This window comes from Megachile rotundata, chromosome 1, assembly GCF_050947335.1.
Source record: "Megachile rotundata isolate GNS110a chromosome 1, iyMegRotu1, whole genome shotgun sequence".
In the NCBI taxonomy this organism is placed as follows: domain Eukaryota; kingdom Metazoa; phylum Arthropoda; class Insecta; order Hymenoptera; family Megachilidae; genus Megachile; species Megachile rotundata.
Window position 1 is genome coordinate 17,193,086 of NC_134983.1, and position 16,098 is coordinate 17,209,183.

At 31.4% G+C, this 16,098-nt stretch overlaps 4 protein-coding genes across 6 annotated transcripts; 3 read left to right on the plus strand and 1 right to left on the minus strand.

The window, feature by feature from the left end:
- Nucleotides 1-822: 822 nt before the first annotated feature.
- Nucleotides 823-13,082, minus strand: LOC105662941 (voltage-dependent anion-selective channel). Of its 2 annotated transcripts, none has more exons than XM_012289013.2 (6): nucleotides 12,946-13,082; nucleotides 2,427-2,749; nucleotides 2,217-2,338; nucleotides 1,771-1,879; nucleotides 1,472-1,680; nucleotides 823-1,385 (listed from the first exon to the last, which is right to left on the minus strand). In XM_012289013.2, the coding sequence occupies exons 1-6, from the start codon at nucleotides 12,946-12,948 to the stop codon at nucleotides 1,294-1,296; spliced, it is 858 nt and encodes a 285-aa protein (XP_012144403.1). In that variant the 5' UTR covers nucleotides 12,949-13,082; the 3' UTR covers nucleotides 823-1,293. The 2 variants fall into 2 exon arrangements, with proteins under 2 accessions (XP_012144403.1, XP_012144404.1); XM_012289014.2 differs by lacking the exon at nucleotides 12,946-13,082 and adding an exon at nucleotides 3,869-4,029.
- Nucleotides 4,195-9,541, plus strand: LOC100875868 (SET domain-containing protein SmydA-8). Of its 2 annotated transcripts, none has more exons than XM_012289015.2 (9): nucleotides 4,195-4,326; nucleotides 6,004-6,074; nucleotides 6,252-6,471; nucleotides 7,064-7,314; nucleotides 7,401-7,568; nucleotides 7,815-8,041; nucleotides 8,205-8,415; nucleotides 8,641-8,786; nucleotides 9,186-9,541. In XM_012289015.2, exons 3-9 carry the CDS (start codon nucleotides 6,256-6,258, stop codon nucleotides 9,416-9,418), a joined length of 1,452 nt encoding a protein of 483 aa, XP_012144405.1. In that variant the 5' UTR covers nucleotides 4,195-4,326; nucleotides 6,004-6,074; nucleotides 6,252-6,255; the 3' UTR covers nucleotides 9,419-9,541. The 2 variants fall into 2 exon arrangements, with proteins under 2 accessions (XP_012144405.1, XP_003704980.1); XM_003704932.3 differs by lacking the exon at nucleotides 4,195-4,326 and adding an exon at nucleotides 4,732-5,147.
- Nucleotides 9,660-13,676, plus strand: LOC100880648 (SET domain-containing protein SmydA-8). Its single transcript, XM_003704891.3, has 7 exons — nucleotides 9,660-10,206; nucleotides 10,603-10,798; nucleotides 11,389-11,616; nucleotides 11,679-11,963; nucleotides 12,128-12,415; nucleotides 12,501-12,711; nucleotides 12,919-13,676. The coding sequence occupies exons 1-7, from the start codon at nucleotides 10,127-10,129 to the stop codon at nucleotides 13,227-13,229; spliced, it is 1,599 nt and encodes a 532-aa protein (XP_003704939.2). The 5' UTR covers nucleotides 9,660-10,126; the 3' UTR covers nucleotides 13,230-13,676.
- Nucleotides 13,677-13,839: 163 nt separating this feature from the next.
- On the plus strand, nucleotides 13,840-15,924 carry Gmer (GDP-L-fucose synthase-like protein). The gene is made up of 7 exons (XM_003704931.3): nucleotides 13,840-14,039; nucleotides 14,219-14,367; nucleotides 14,444-14,558; nucleotides 14,633-14,761; nucleotides 14,837-15,050; nucleotides 15,151-15,288; nucleotides 15,370-15,924. Exons 2-7 carry the CDS (start codon nucleotides 14,231-14,233, stop codon nucleotides 15,603-15,605), a joined length of 969 nt encoding a protein of 322 aa, XP_003704979.1. The 5' UTR covers nucleotides 13,840-14,039; nucleotides 14,219-14,230; the 3' UTR covers nucleotides 15,606-15,924.
- Nucleotides 15,925-16,098: the final 174 nt, after the last annotated feature.

Sequence of the window (16,098 nt, forward strand, 5' to 3'; positions counted from 1 at the left end):
AAATTTTGATTTTTGATGAATACAATCATAAACATTAAGCAAATTTGCAAAACATTACACAATTTAGGTTTTATCACTGTAGTTAGTTTATTATTTATGAAAACTAAAAATTAAAGTAAATATAAAACTATAAATAAATTTTATTAACGAAATACGCTTAAAATGTTTGTTCAACATTTACCTATGACTGTCATAAAATTTACGTAAAATATTCTACCTAAAAGAATAATACTTTCATCAATAAAGCATTCACATTGCACAAAGAATTTATTTGTATTTTAAGAACTAATCAAAGCTTAATTCAGATGTTGCTCAATATTTAAATAATATTGATATATAAGAAAATAAAATTTTATGAGTACAAACCTCTTATCCAGTACAAACTTGCCACATAAAAGTTTGTGAGATTATTTGTAACTAAACATATTTATTGTAATATAGTATTTTAAAAAGTCAAATATTGTGAGATGTTAAGCTTTAAGTTACTGGAATTTTACCTTCTAACAAAACATGTATTTCACACTGGCAGTAATGTTTACATTAATTATGTAGGCAGGAATGAATGTTGATTTCACTTTGAAAATGAAAGTTAAATATGCTTGATATTTAACATTATTTAATCTGAAGTCCCTGTATTTAGCTGTTTATTTACTATCATATTAGGTGCAGATATTTTTACACGAAGAAATTCAGTTTAACACTAAATATGCAGCTGTAAAAACATATGTGCAGCATGCTGTGCATTCTTATTTTAACTGACCGCAAAGTTTACAATTATTTCACAACTTGATAACATTTATTACTTAAAAAATATACTTCCAGAAAATTTAAACACATTTTATTTCTAATTTAACTTCACCAGTATTTGTAATCAACACTGTCTATGTCTGTATTTTTTGTTTTTAAGTTTAGAGCAATCTTTCATATCATTAGATTGGAAACTTTCCACAGGAATTAGTATGGCTGCACCATATTAAACGTAAACGAATTATGGAGGAAAGGATGGTACACTTTTGTTTCATTTAAGGAGTTATGAATCGCACTGTTTATGAGAAGGTATTGTTACTATACCATATTTATACTCATAATTGTGTATATTTTAAACTAATGCTCCTTTAACTATTTTTAAATGATGCATGATATTTCGTGGCATCTATTTTGGGATAAACCTATCTATATTTTATAGGCAATATTTTAACTGAAGCATGTACTGTGATGCTGCTTTTATGACACAAAGGTCATGAAATGACCTTTCAGTGAGTCAAGTCCTTTTGTGTCTGTGATCAATCAGATTTAAGCCTCAAGATCTAATGCAAGACCAACCTTGTGTCCACCAGAACCAAAGTTCTTTCCATCAATATTTGTAGATAGTGTCAAAGTTATACCTAAAAATATTAACAAATTTTAATCAAATAAAGGACAGTTTACATTGATTAGAAAATGTTATTTTGACAAATTTAATTTTACTTACCATCACGTAACTTTTGTTGATATCCCAAACCTACTTGAAGATTAGAATTGACTTTAGCTCTGACAGATGCATCTGAATCAAGTTTGTATTTGGTAGCAATTCCAAATTGTGTAACATTATTACTTGAATTCCATTCAAGATTAATTGCTCCTTCCAGTTCTGGTTTTACCTTATGATAAATGAGGCCACTAAAGTCACAGCCATTGTTTCTATAAAAAGAAATTAATAGAAAGCATGAAAAGAATTTAACAAAATTTGTTATTACACTTAGAAGTTTTTATAATATTATTTAAACATACACTGCAGCATGGAGAGTGAAATCAGAGGCAATGTATCCCAGTGCAAAGTTATTCTTTGTGAGTTTATTATTTTGTGTATCAAAACAGGCCTGGTAACCAGCCAGCCATCCTAAAATGTAATTAAATCATTTTAAAACCTACAATAAGTTAACTCATTTAGTTTTATTATATCATAGCCTTACACTTTTCTTCTGGCATATCTTGGATATTGAGAATGAAAAAGGAGGAGGCTTGATTGGAATTACAAGGAATCAATCACACGGAAACAAATGTACGAAAATGATTAAAAATTTAAACAATAAATGTATCTAATGTTTCTCAATTTTAATACTAGAAATAAATAAAAGTGTTAATAATTATAGAGTATAGCTTAAATTAAGGTATATGATATAACTATATGGTAGTAAAAAATTATTATGAAGCAATAATGCATATCTTTAACTCACCTTGATATCCTACAACAGTTGATGCATTTACAAGAGGACCCGCAGACAAACTAAGATCAAAATCAGCATTTGCTGATACATTATCTTGTTTGTAAGCTGTCTTTAACTTTCCAGTCTTGGTCCTACAGTTGCAAAAAGAAAGATTATAATTTTTGTTATAAGCTATAAGATGATCTAACAATGATAAGATTAAATGATGTAATATTTTACCCTGTTTGTGGGGAGAAAGTGCAGCCATAGCCAAGGGTAAGACCTTTGAGCAATTTGTCAGCAAAAGTAACATCAGTAGCAAGTGTATTATCTGTGTTCCATTTTTCACTAAATTTTAACCCATAATCATCAATTTTGTACTTGGTTTCCAAAGTACCAAATACTTTTCCACTATCCTGATTAGACACCCCACCAGTACCAAATTCTACACCAGATTTGGTCTTTGATTTTATATCTAACTTAATAAGACCAAAGTGATATCCATCGGTAAATAAATCGCGAGCATTTTTGCCTAATTCAGTGTATGATGGTGGGGCCATGATCTACAAAAAGATATCAAATACATCCATGAACTTCACTATTAACTTGTCACAATCATACGTACATTTTATTACAAATATTTAATGTACATTTGTCGGAAAATGAACAAACACCAATGATTTGCTGCAATAGTGACAACTTGAAAATCATGATTTTGAAAAAAAATAAGCTTAAATATTTTGAAGCTTTATGATCTTGCAAGGACATTATGTAAATGTAATTGTCATCACATGCCAGCTTTTAAAGCTAACTTTCAGAACTTTATCAGTAAAATGTATAAACTAGAATTATAATGGTAACTCAAAAAATATCATTGTTGCAACAAATGAGCAACCTAACATATTATTCTATAATTACAAATTTGACTAGGAACAGTACTAAAGTATTCTAAAAATAGTAATCTTTAACTCAAAAATATTAGATGGCTAAACAGTATAAAATTATGTTATAATCTGCACAAAGAATATTTCAATCATAAATTGTTAGTAAATTATACAATTATTTGATAACACAACAAATTACAAGTATGACTGAATTAATAAAAAAATTCTAATATGTTGTTCAGTAACACTGTTATAAAATAGTATTCATACAATTCATAATGTTTAATATAGTTAACAAAAAAAATGAATATGAACTGTTTAATTATAAATTAGTTAGGAAAACTTGTTACACAATATATAATTATAAAAATTATTAACATAATTACACGAATAAAAAGTACAGAATGAGTTAAATAATAATATATCGTTAATTTAACATAACATTGAAAAAAAATGGAGTGGTATTGACCTGCCTAGGTATTACATAAGGCGTAAATCAGTGATTTCCAATTTCCTCACTATAAATTTCATGTCGTGACAAATGAAATAATCCTTTTCCAACAAAAATCATTACTACTTAAATCGCGTAGTACTAATAAGACGTTCAAATCCATTTAAAACAAAATTAACAGAAATAATAGTATATAACACCGTTAGGCGACAGCCGACATTATCAGTAAGTCATGCCGGCATCGCAAAAAATTAAATTTTTCTTATAAATATCGTGCTATACACGCGCGAACGAAGATTTTAACTTATATCCAATGCGTGTACGTAATGCAATTCATTAATACTTACTATTTTATGTTACAAGACACGAGTGAAGAAAACTACGTGACTTCGTCTTATAATTGCGTACTCGAGACGATATGCTAACCGGGAGAGAAAAATGGAACCTGCGCGCAACTGTGCCTGCGCACGCGCACGATAGAACGCAAAAAAAAAAAAATTAAATCTATTTTTATGTGAAAATCTTGATACTGAAGCAAAAAAAAATTATATTATATTTCATAACAAATCTTAGTTTTGTACTAAACGAGATACGATCGGTTATTTAATTTTTGTATTGATCTACTTTCTGGATGTTACGTAACCTCGAATGTTACCCTCATTCGAGTTACCCTCACTTGAGTTTTGCACTTATCCTGTTTGCCTAATTTATTGAACGTTAAAAAAGAAGATAAAAATACCGAAAAAAATACTTCTCGCTTGACAATTATTTATCAACGAACACGTTTACAATATTTGCAGTTTAGGTAAATGCATTATAAATAATAAATAGAAAAGAATTTTGAAAATCATTTTACATTTTTCTTGCATTTGTTTATGGACATCAATGGAGTTTCGTAATAGAACATTATATACAAATCTTTTAAACGTAAATACAACGTATTTATTTTGTAATTAATATGCGAAGAATAATTGTTTACAAACAATTATTTTAGACATTCATGTCCTATACAGATTATAAACAATGTATGTATATTGTAATTAGTCAGCTATAATTCGAATGTTATTTCAATTGATATTCCAAATGAAAGCCAGACTTGAGAGCAATTGCAATTTTGTTTACTAGTTAATTTTCGTATTTTTGAATTATTCGTAAAATATTTATCACGAATTAACTCTTTTGCGAAATAGAATGACATGAATGCTCATAAATTTGTGAAGACATTGGAAAATGAAAGTACTGCGCATAAATCTGAGAAAACATAAAAAATACTTTTATTTTTCGATTATCCTGCGAACTAATCGAAATGCTTGGACGTTTCTACACATTTCGAGATCTTAAAATAGACCGGCTAGCTCAATGCGAAGACTTCTATATTTTCAACGCACAGTCGAGACTCTTCGCGAAAGACGATTCAGATCATTGCTTTGGCAGTGTTTGTGCATAGTATATTTTTAATAAGACAATTGGTTATATATAAAGGACCGTACAGATTCAATATTCAGTGCATTTGTATCTTTTCACGTTCGTGGTTCGTGGAATTTTATTCGAGTGTAAAAAGCACGCATCGGAAACCGATTATTAACACAGATTAAACATTCATTGATCATGTCTCAACAGAGCTCGGTACGTTTCAAGTTTTGATTAATTAAACCAATTTAATTTATCGAAATAATTTTTCTTTTTATTTCTTTATTATTATCACATATTTCGCAAGTAATATCGTTTTTAAAGTTTACAAATAATGTGATTATTTTTAATCACAAATAATGTGATTATATAGTAAATTACTGTACAATTAGGAATCTGTTTTTAAAGCGGGAAAAGTTTTAACAGTATTCTTAACTTTGTCATATATTCAAAAATTCGCTTAATTTCAGTTTCGTCCATCTTTTTAAATTTTTTAATGCGAAGAATATATGTGGCTCATATCTTCAATGTTTGATACACACAACCAAAAGAATTTCCTTTGAAAATTAAAATGTAAAAGTTGTTTTCATTCAGGTTATGAATAAAATCAATATTTACCTGTCATACGAGGCAAAACAGCGTTATTTATTTAAAGTATTTAATACTTCTGCATCACTCATTTATCGTGAGAAAATACAAAACGACGTTCTAATCCATTGTTATCATTTAGTCGACTTACATTGATTTCGATTTTAATATAAAACCATTTATCGATAATAAACAACAGAGATTTTACCTAACGTTAGTTATACGTCGACGAAAAAAGATATAGAAAGAGCGTAATTCAAAACAGGAAATATACGTATAGTTATTATGAAATCGACACACTAAATTGATTTATCCGCGTATCTGTATAGGTACAAAAAATTTAGAACGGTATTGTCTTTCATATCGTATTTATTGCGTAAAGAAGGTATCAAGAAGATATGTATACAATAAGTAAAAACGTATAGAATCAATTCATCTAAAAATAAACGAATACTTAAATTTTATTTATAATAACTTTTTCTAGGGCGCTACCACAAACCAGGAAGTGAAGAGTACGGAGAAGTATAAAATTCTTAAAAATGATAAAGTAGGAAGGTAAGTAAAAATTAATATATTCATTTGTCCATCTCAATTTAAGACTATATAAGAAGACTTCACTGTAGACACTACAAAAAAGAAGAAAGATATATTACTATAAAAGATACAGCAAAATCTTTGCCCTTAGAAGCTATTGGATTCTAAATACTTTATTAACGTCAATCCATTTTTCAGATTCATGGTAGCTAATAAAGACTTGCAACCGGGCGAAGAAATCGTCACCGAAATGCCCTTCGTCGTCGGACCGAAGGCATTCACATATCCGTTGTGTCTTTCGTGCTACGCTCCATGGCCTCCGTCACTAACCGAAAAACCGCTTTGCTCAAGATGCGGATGGCCTGTTTGCTCTACTGAATGTGAAAATCAACCGCAACATAAAGATTACGAGTGCCAGGTGCGAAATGAAAAAGCAATTAGCATATTTTAATACCTATTCACCACAACTTTCTACTTTTAACACCTCCGCTTCCGTGTATATTTTGATATTTTAATGTGTACTATAATGATTAGAAAGCTTGCATAATGGGCTCTAGGAACATTTAGGGATGTGGGGATTTAGGCATATGGGGATCTAGGATTGTGGAGATCCAAGTATGTGGAGATCTAGGTACGTGGGAATTTAGAGGTGATGTAGGGATGTGAAGATCTAGGGTTTTAGGGACCTAAGAAATCGAAATAGAGATGCTACGATTTAGAGATCTCCGGATCCATGGAATCGAGATGGAGATATCGCAATTTACAGATCCACGGATCTAGGGATGTAGGGATCCAGATGTCTAGTGATCTAGTGTTTTAGTGATTCAATGAGTTACTGATTTGGTAATCCGCTGATTCAATGATCCAGTGATCCAGTGACCTAATGTTCCAATAACCTAATGATCCGATGATTTAGTGATCAAAACATCAAATGATCTAGTGATCTGCTCATTCGCCCCGCTAGTGATCATCATATCCGAAATCCTACTAACTGCATTAATTGTTTACAGATATTTGTGCAAGCAAACGAAAAGTTCAACGTGCAAGCGGCTCTAGAAGAAGCGAACGAGAACGGTGTCCCACAATTAGAGTGCATAACACCGTTAAGACTGCTCTTAGAGTCAGAAAAGAATCCCGAAAGATGGAACAACGAAGTAAAGAACATGGAGGCGCATAATAAAATAAGAAGTCAGAAAGCACACTGGAAATCGGATCAGGTGAATGTAGTGGAATATTTGAGGAATCAACTTAAACTCGACAGGTATTGATATTTGACGTAATCCAAAGATATTATTTTTGGATGATATTAATAGTTATTTACGTAATGCGTTATACCACTTGCTACAGATTTTCGGAGGAACTTATTCAAACGGCTTGTGGGATTTTGGAAATCAACACCTTCGAAGTTCGAACATCGAGAGGCTACGGCGCGAGAGCACTATATCCGACAGTTGCTCTAATGAATCATTCATGTGTCTCGAATACGTGTCATAGCATTTCACCTACAGATTACAGGTACAATACTTTTGTTACTCTCATTAACAGTAATATTCCATTGTGTTAATATTTCATTAATATTTAGTAGTGTAATATTCCGTAAGCGTTTGCAAACGTTGGATATTTTGAAATATTTCGGAAAATGGAAACAAAATGGTTGACACGAAGAAAATTGGAAATTCGAATGGTAGAACTAGTTTAGTTAAGAAAGACAGAATTTATGTAAAAAAGTACAATAATAAAATGATTTGATTTCTTTTGCAGAATACGATTGCGTACGACAGTGCATGTTCCACCAAGCGGTGAACTTTATGGAAGTTACACTCATTCGTTATATCCGACGATGCTCAGAAGAGAACATCTTCTCGAGGGAAAACATTTTGCATGTGCTTGTGCAAGGTGCTCGGATCCTACTGAACTTGGCACACACATGTCTTCATTGAAATGTAACAAATGCGACAATGGAATTGTTTTGTCTCTAGATTCTTTAGGTAATTATTTCGCGACAGACGCATAACCGTCACATCTACAGTCATTGGCGTAACTATGTACAGAACGAGGACACCGCAAATTCTCATGAGTGATTCAATTCTAAAAAAGACAACGCTTATATTTAAACAATTTTGACAATTTAATGAATTAAATGCTTTGCAGATCCAGACAGTTCATGGAAATGTACTCATTGCGAATTTTCAACATCAGGACCAGCGGTCCGAAAAGTATTGAAAATTATACAGGCGGAAGTTGATGCTGTGGAACAAATAAGCGGTGCTGATGGAGCTGATGCTATTCAAGAAAGAGAAACTGTGATGAAGAAATATCGCTCTGTTTTGCATCCTCGACACGCTTTTCTTACTATGTTAAGGTAAATTTGATTTTATTCTTAATATGTTCTATCCTTAGGCAAGAACACTCGTCACAAGATGGACATTAAGAATTCTTCATTCTTCATCTTGCCACAAGATGGACCAGTCTGTTTTTCTTGCTTTAAGCATCCTAACTAAATGTTTTGGTTCTTCAATTATCTTTTGATGAGTTTACAGTACAAATGTCATGAGATGTAAAATGATTTCTGCTTTCACTTTTTCAGACACTCATTAACGCAAATGTATGGTCGTGTCGATGAATATCTCCTGGACGATTTGCCGGACGTCGTATTAGAACACAAAATCGATATGTGCAGGTTCCTACTGCAAGTGTTGGACGTCATTGAGCCTGGTTATTCTCGTATAAGAGGTGCAATTATTATTTATTGCCTGTATTAATTTTTTGTTAACCCTTAACGATCACGGCTTGTGTATATAATATACAGAATATACATTATATTGATTTTTAATACATGAGTACCACGTATGGTATATTGTTAACAGTTTGAATGACACTTTAAAATCATGGTAAATCAGTTAGTAACTTTACTTTTAATTAATTTTCAAATGTAAATGATGTGGTACTCAAAGTGTATTCTGTATATTAAAGAATAATAAACAATACTTTTGAGTAGGAAAAGTATTTAATTTTAAAAGTGGATCAACTTTCAAAGTTGATCCTCTAATGTTACTATGCACAGACTGCTATGTAATAATAAGATAAAAGTAAAAGTATATTACACAATAAAACATAATGATTTTGTTTTAGGAATGACATTATACGAGCTTCATGCACCATTGTTGTTTGTCGCGAAAACGCTATGGAACGCCGGAGTAATCGACGAAGCTGCATTAAAATCGAAAATGATAGAAGCTTCGAACATTTTAAAAGAAGCAGCGACGATCTTATGTTTGGAACCGCCGGATACGCCCGAAGGCGAAATAGGTATAGTCGCAAAAGAGTCGTTAGCTCAACTTGAGGAGTCGATCAATAATTTATAAATAATTTCTCTAATTACATATTTGTATAAAAGTATTTATTTAATACGCGAATGTAAAATTGTATGTATGTAATAAATGTATATAAATAAATAACTGGTCACGTTTTGTTACAAAGACTGTTATTTATTTTTACCGAATTATGTCGAAAATCTTCCACATTCTCAAACTTAGTTTTTTAAATTCTTAACATTTCAAATTTTCGAACTTGCAAATTTCAAATTTCTAAATTTACAAATTCCTGAGTTCTCTAATTCACACTTGATACTACTGGCAGAACTAGGGACCCTAGCACACCCCAACAAAGATCCCGGTTGCACCGACAAATGTGTGCAAACTTTTGACTGGTGATGTACGCGAATCTATTAATAATCTCAATTAGGCATGAAATAGTACATTAAATTGCAGAAGTCACAGAGTCTCGCGAAATGCGTAGTGGTGAAATAGTTAAAGTAACATTTTCTAATACGGTGCCCACGCATTGTTTCGTCGCGAGCGCTCTGCAAGCACGCGCCACACTGACTTCTAATAATACAGCGTATCGAGAGTACCAAAGAGAGACTCCCGCTACAACTTCCTGTATTTCGGTGTCAGTTACAAATCGTATGAAATATACGATACAGCGAGGCTCCCACGAATATCTAAATATCTTTAGTTAATTGTAATTTTATTTTATTCGACAATCCAACGGAAGAGAAGCTCCAGTTAGATATGATCATGGAGGAGAAACGGAAAAATAGTGCGACTCCCACGCTAAAGTACAAAGTTGCTTGTTCAGAGAAATTCGGCAGGTACAAACATTAAATCACAAACATTGAATACAACATATATATTGCACGAATAAATGTGTTAACTTTATATTTTTCGTATTATGTAAATGAATGTATTTAAAACATTATAGTGTTATACAGTTTGAACAAATTGTCAAAAGATTCCAGTAACCTTTCATGTGAATATCTTTTACTTTATTTATCTTTATATTATCTGTCGATTTTGAATTAAGTTGCAACATACATTGTATCCATAGAAAGTTCCAGTACTTAATTTTGTCTATAATCTGTTTGATAGAAAGATGTGTAAGATTATAAGAGCTGTGACTTACAATGATATGGACGTTAAAGTAACGATTTTTTAGATAAAGCATTACATTTCCGATATACATCGCGTATCTTATCACATTTCCAAAGATACTTGCAGGCAGCAAAAAATTTACAAGCAGGCGAAGTAATACTTCGGGAAAAACCGATCGCGGTTGGACCAATAACATCCAGCAATGATTACCTGTGTTTCGCGTGTTTACGTTTATTGCCTAAGCTCAAGAAAGGCACGCAATATGTTTGTTCCAAATGCAATATTGCACCTTTATGTGGCACTGCTTGCCAGGTAATAAAATTTAAAAATAAATTGTGGCTTTACCACAAACTTTGTGGTTGCAATTTCTAATCTAACAGAGTTCTAATTCAACATTGTCGAGCATTACACTTGTTAATTATCTTTACTTGGATATCAAGGTCCATTCTACTAATCAATACGATGATTAGCGCGGAAAGACTAGAAGGGGGGGTTCGTATTAGTCAGAAAACATTGAAAACATATGTATTAGAGTAGACACTCGTTATATTTAAGAGCGGGCAGGTGAAATTGTCAATATATTGGAACGGGTTACAAAAATTTGTTATGATGTAGCACGCGGGGTGTATTACGTGACTATACGGCACGTGACAATATGGCGCGTGGCAATATAACGCGTGGCGATACAGTGCGTGACGATTTAGGACGTAGCGATACGGCACGTGTTGATATAGCACATGACAATATGATACGTGGTGATATAGCGCGCTAAGATGTATCTTATAAAATGTACCGTAGAAGTGCTCTTGATTCAGTAAAGATGATATTTAATAAAAAAAAATATTAAAAATGAAAGTATGCGCACAAAATCCAAGATTATTAATTAAAATTCAAAAATTTAGGAACAACCGAAACATCACACATCCTACGAATGTGAAATATTTAAAACTAATGAGAATCTATCGGCGGATAACATAGAGACCCTCATTGGTATATTGTTACCTCTGAGATTGTGGCTAGTGAAACAAACAGATCCAGAATTATCGAAACGAATCGAATCAATGGAAGCACATATGGAAGAAAGAAGGAACACATCCGTATGGAGAGATAGAGAAACGAATGTCATAAATGTCAGTAAAAAATGAAGAATAAATTTGTTAATTTTTGATACCAAAAGCGTTTATTTAAATAGGTAATGAAAGCGTTGCACTTGATTCCTGAAGATGATACATCTATCCCGGAATATCTGCAACAGCTGTGCGGAATTCTGGATGTGAATACTTTTGAGCTGAGATCTCCGGGAGGTCTAGATGGGCTTCTTTTACGAGGTTTATACGTGGAAGCCTCCTTCATGGCTCACGATTGCAGAGGGAATACTCATCTCACAGTAGATGATCATTTTCAACTGACTGTATACGCTAGTATACCGATTAAAGAAGGCGAAGCAATTCTTTTTAATTATACATCGTCTCTTTTGGTACATGAATTTTCCATAATTACTTATTACAATGCTCTATTATTTCATCAAACTTTTAAATATCGGTACTTGTTGCTAACCAAAATGAATAATTTCAGAAAACCGTGCATGAAATTAAATTTAAATTTATTTATGATCATTAACTATTTCTATTTCGTTATCAGGGAACATTAGGTAGAAGAGAACACCTGCGAGGAGGAAAGTATTTCGAATGTGAATGTTCATTATGTAGCGATCCTTATGAAATGGGATCGTATATGAGTAGCATTTTGTGTCCACGATGTAGAAAAGGTTACATGGGAATTCGAACTCCTTTGACAATATACGCGTACGAAAAAAGTACAAAATGGCAATGTGATAAATGCAGAAGTTGCATCAGTGGTCGTCTTATAAGAGCTACCGTGAACATTACGAAAACATTGATTGATGATATGGATGATTACGATATCAAAGTTTGTACTTGCTTCGCAGTTTAAAAATTTATGCCAATACTTTTCAACGCTATAAAAATTATATTCCATCGATAATCGTTTACAGGGGATGGAAACTTTAACGAAAAAATTATTGGGATCCTTTCATCCAAATCATTACTTGATGCTGTCCTTGAAGCAGAAATTATTAGCCGCTTATAGGAAAGAAGTGACTACGCCAAATCCTCCGAAAAAAATTATGCAACGAATGTTGGATGCGTGTAGAGAAATGTACAACGTATTGGAAATAGTCGAACCAGGGATATCTCGATTGAAAGGTAAATTTTAATAGCTATCAAAATTACTTGCAATATCGCTATGGATATTGATAACAATGTTCAATGTCCAAATACGTGATATTGCGGGATTGATGTCACCATTTTACAGCACTTAAAATACGTAGCCTGAAGAATTTAAAATTTGTCTCCTTAAAATTTAGTTAAAAATAATACGATTAGTTTATAAATATAAATGAATGTTTTCAGGAATAATGTTGTATGAAATGCACTTACCATTAGTGTTGCTGGCAAATCGTGCGTATTCTGCTCGAGAAATTTCTTCAACGGAACTGGCTTCGCGCCTTGAAGAAGCCGGTAGTCTTCTGAAGAAATCCTTGACGATGCTTCTTCTAGAACCAATGGACACGCCTGAAGGGAAACTGGCTAAACGAGCTCTGCAAGAATTAAAAATGTTAAATCAAAATATAGCCGATGTTAAAACTATTATAACAGTTGATGCGAAACATGGCCATGATAAGAAGAAACCGCAGAGAAGTAAATCCGCTAAGAATAAGTAAACACGATAAGCTTAAATTAAATAAACTGCGTTGGTTACTTATGCGTGTCACGAGAATGTCTGTTGCTGTGTACAATATTAACAATAATGATTCTTGCATAAAATGATACGTAGAAATTTATTTTTTATTATTTGAATGAATCTTACAGTATCATACAATAATGATGCAATCCCTTGTAATCTGTTTTGCAAGAGAATGTAGTAGCTAAATGGCAAGAATTCCTTTTGCGGATATTTACACTTTCCGCTCTGAGTACTTTATAATCTACGGCAATACGCATGCGCTTTCATGGCGACAGTGGTACGAAATGACCGTATTCAGCGTACAAAAAATTTCATGATTTCCAATTCTTGCGGATTGCAGAAAATTCCATTCTTAGGTGAAATACTTTATGTTCAATATTTATATATTCTATGATTATATTAAAAAACCTGGATACAATATTTCTTCCGTCGTGTATATTTATTATATCATTGGTTCTCGTTGTTCGTATATTTTTTTCACTGTGTATATGAGTACGAAACAGAAACACGTGTGTAGAAGAGCATCACATTTGTGACATATCGCAATTAATTATTATATTCTCCCACGTAACAGAATATAAAGTGTATGATACTTCATGTGTGCATAACGCTTCAAATTTTGTTCAAACTTTGATACTGAAGTTTGGACTGAATCGATATACGAAATATCGACAATATCGGTACAATATCGTCTGTAGCTATCACTAGATGGTGTTGTTTGAATTTTAGTCAGTGGTACAGCTGGCAGAAAAATTGAATCTGTACAATATAGTTTTCTAATATTTATGTAAGTTTTTTGTATTTGTTGTTTACTTGAGCTTCGTAGAAATTTGGTTAAAATGTATTTGAAAACTTAAGAAATAACATCATAAGATCAAAAATATGCTAATATTTGTATCTTACAATGAATTAGGTTAACCGTATGATAAGAATTTTTGCACATCACAAATTTGTATTTTTATTTAGATTTTATGAAGCATGTCTGCAGATAAAAAGGTTGTACTAGTAACTGGTGGGACAGGATTGGTTGGTAAAGCTATTCAAAATATTATTGAAAAGAATGAAAATGAAAATGAAAGGTGGATATTTGTAGGTTCTAAAGATGCAGATTTATGGTAATTTGTTATTTTGCTGTTAATGGTTAACAGATTAATGTTATGATCAAATTAAACAAGGTGTTTACATTTTCAGTGATAAAGAAAGTACAAAAAAATTATTTGAGAAGCACAAGCCTACGCATGTTATTCATTTGGCTGCTATGGTTGGTGGTTTGTTTCATAACATGAAGCATAATCTGGATTTTTTGGTAACTAATATTAATTTAAGGTATGTTATTATATTATTATAAAATTAACCAAAATAGATGTTGTACAATTTTAGCGTAAAAATATTCATATGAATGATAATGTATTACAAACTGCTCATGAAAATGATGTTGTCAAAGTTATTTCATGCTTGTCAACTTGTATATTTCCTGATAAAACAACATATCCTATTGATGAATCCATGGTAATGTTATAATAATCATTTAAAGTTTTCTTCAATATTTCCTTATATTATTATCTTGCTTGTTTATTTTTTCAGGTTCATAATGGACCACCTCATCCATCAAACTATGGCTACAGTTATGCTAAACGTCTTATAGATATACAAAATAGAGGTTACTATGAACAACATGGTAGACTTTACACAAGTATTATTCCTTGTAATGTATTTGGACCAAATGATAATTTTCATCCCGAAGCCAGTCATGTTATACCAGGTTTAATGCGAAGACTTTATGATCTGATCAAAGATGGTATAAAATATTTCTTTTGAATTCTTAAAAGTTTTTCATTATTTTATATGATTGTTTAGACTTGATACATGTTTTCATATATATCTTTTTGTTTTTCCAGGAAACACAGAAGATAAAGTATTTACTATTTTAGGTTCTGGAAAGCCTTTACGACAATTCATTTATAGTTTGGACTTAGCTAAGTTAATAATATGGGTGTTAAGAGAGTATAATTCTGTGGAACCAATTATATTATCAGGTATATAAAAAATATGCAGATATAATTAATATATACAAAGTTATTCCTGGTCATTAAATTATACATTTTTATAACAAATAGTTGATGAGACTCAGGAGGTCACAATATCCCAAGTAGCTGAAGCAATTGCAAAGGCCTTTAATTTCAAAGGAAAGTTAGTATACGATACTTCTGCAGCTGATGGACAATATAAAAAAACGGCAAGCAATGCAAAGCTACGAAAATATTTACCAGACTTTCAATTCACACCATTCAATCAAGCCATTCAAGAAACTGTTGATTGGTATATAAAAAACTACGATCATGCACGAAACTAAAGGATGTTATTTAAATATTCCATTTACAATAATTTTGGCTGTGTGAAAGTAAGCAAAATTTATTATTTAGTTAAATTTATCTTAAGATTTATGCAATATCAAAATATAATTTTATCTATTTTAAGATTTAGGAAAATAATTCATTGAATAACATATAACTGCATTTTTAGTTATTTATGCAATTATTTAAATATTTACGTAATAGGTAATTAATAACGTGTTATCTAAGCCATATGTTACTTCCATTAGTATACTTTAAAGAATGAAAGTAGGCATTAAACAGATGTTATTAATATAATAAAATATATTTTTAGAAAAATCTTCTATAAATATCAGATACTTTCTTCACACTGTAAATTTTCTAAAACTTACTTATCCTAAGATTGTTAAGTAAAAAAATACATATTTTCCTTTAAACTTGTTGGAATTTTAATTTCAAACCTTTTATAGTACTCATTTTTATCATATCCAAAAACAAAATTTGAAAGATCCA

Coding starts and splice junctions, on each gene's coding strand:
- LOC100875868 (XM_003704932.3), top strand. Junction 6,075..6,251: donor AAAAATGATAAAGTAGGAAG/GTAAGTAAAAAT, acceptor TCCATTTTTCAG/ATTCATGGTAGCTAATAAAG. Junction 8,416..8,640: donor GCTTTTCTTACTATGTTAAG/GTAAATTTGATT, acceptor TCACTTTTTCAG/ACACTCATTAACGCAAATGT.
- LOC100880648 (XM_003704891.3), top strand. CDS start 10,127: ATGATCATGGAGGAGAAACGGAAAAATAGTGCGACTCCCACGCTAAAG. Junction 10,207..10,602: donor TGTTCAGAGAAATTCGGCAG/GTACAAACATTA, acceptor ACATTTCCAAAG/ATACTTGCAGGCAGCAAAAA. Junction 10,799..11,388: donor TATGTGGCACTGCTTGCCAG/GTAATAAAATTT, acceptor TCAAAAATTTAG/GAACAACCGAAACATCACAC.
- LOC105662941 (XM_012289013.2), bottom strand. Junction 1,880..2,216: donor AACTGTTGTAGGATATCAAG/GTGAGTTAAAGA, acceptor ATTACATTTTAG/GATGGCTGGCTGGTTACCAG. Junction 1,386..1,471: donor TCAACAAAAGTTACGTGATG/GTAAGTAAAATT, acceptor TAATATTTTTAG/GTATAACTTTGACACTATCT.
- Gmer (XM_003704931.3), top strand. CDS start 14,231: ATGTCTGCAGATAAAAAGGTTGTACTAGTAACTGGTGGGACAGGATTG. Junction 14,368..14,443: donor TCTAAAGATGCAGATTTATG/GTAATTTGTTAT, acceptor TTACATTTTCAG/TGATAAAGAAAGTACAAAAA. Junction 15,051..15,150: donor TTATGATCTGATCAAAGATG/GTATAAAATATT, acceptor TTGTTTTTCCAG/GAAACACAGAAGATAAAGTA.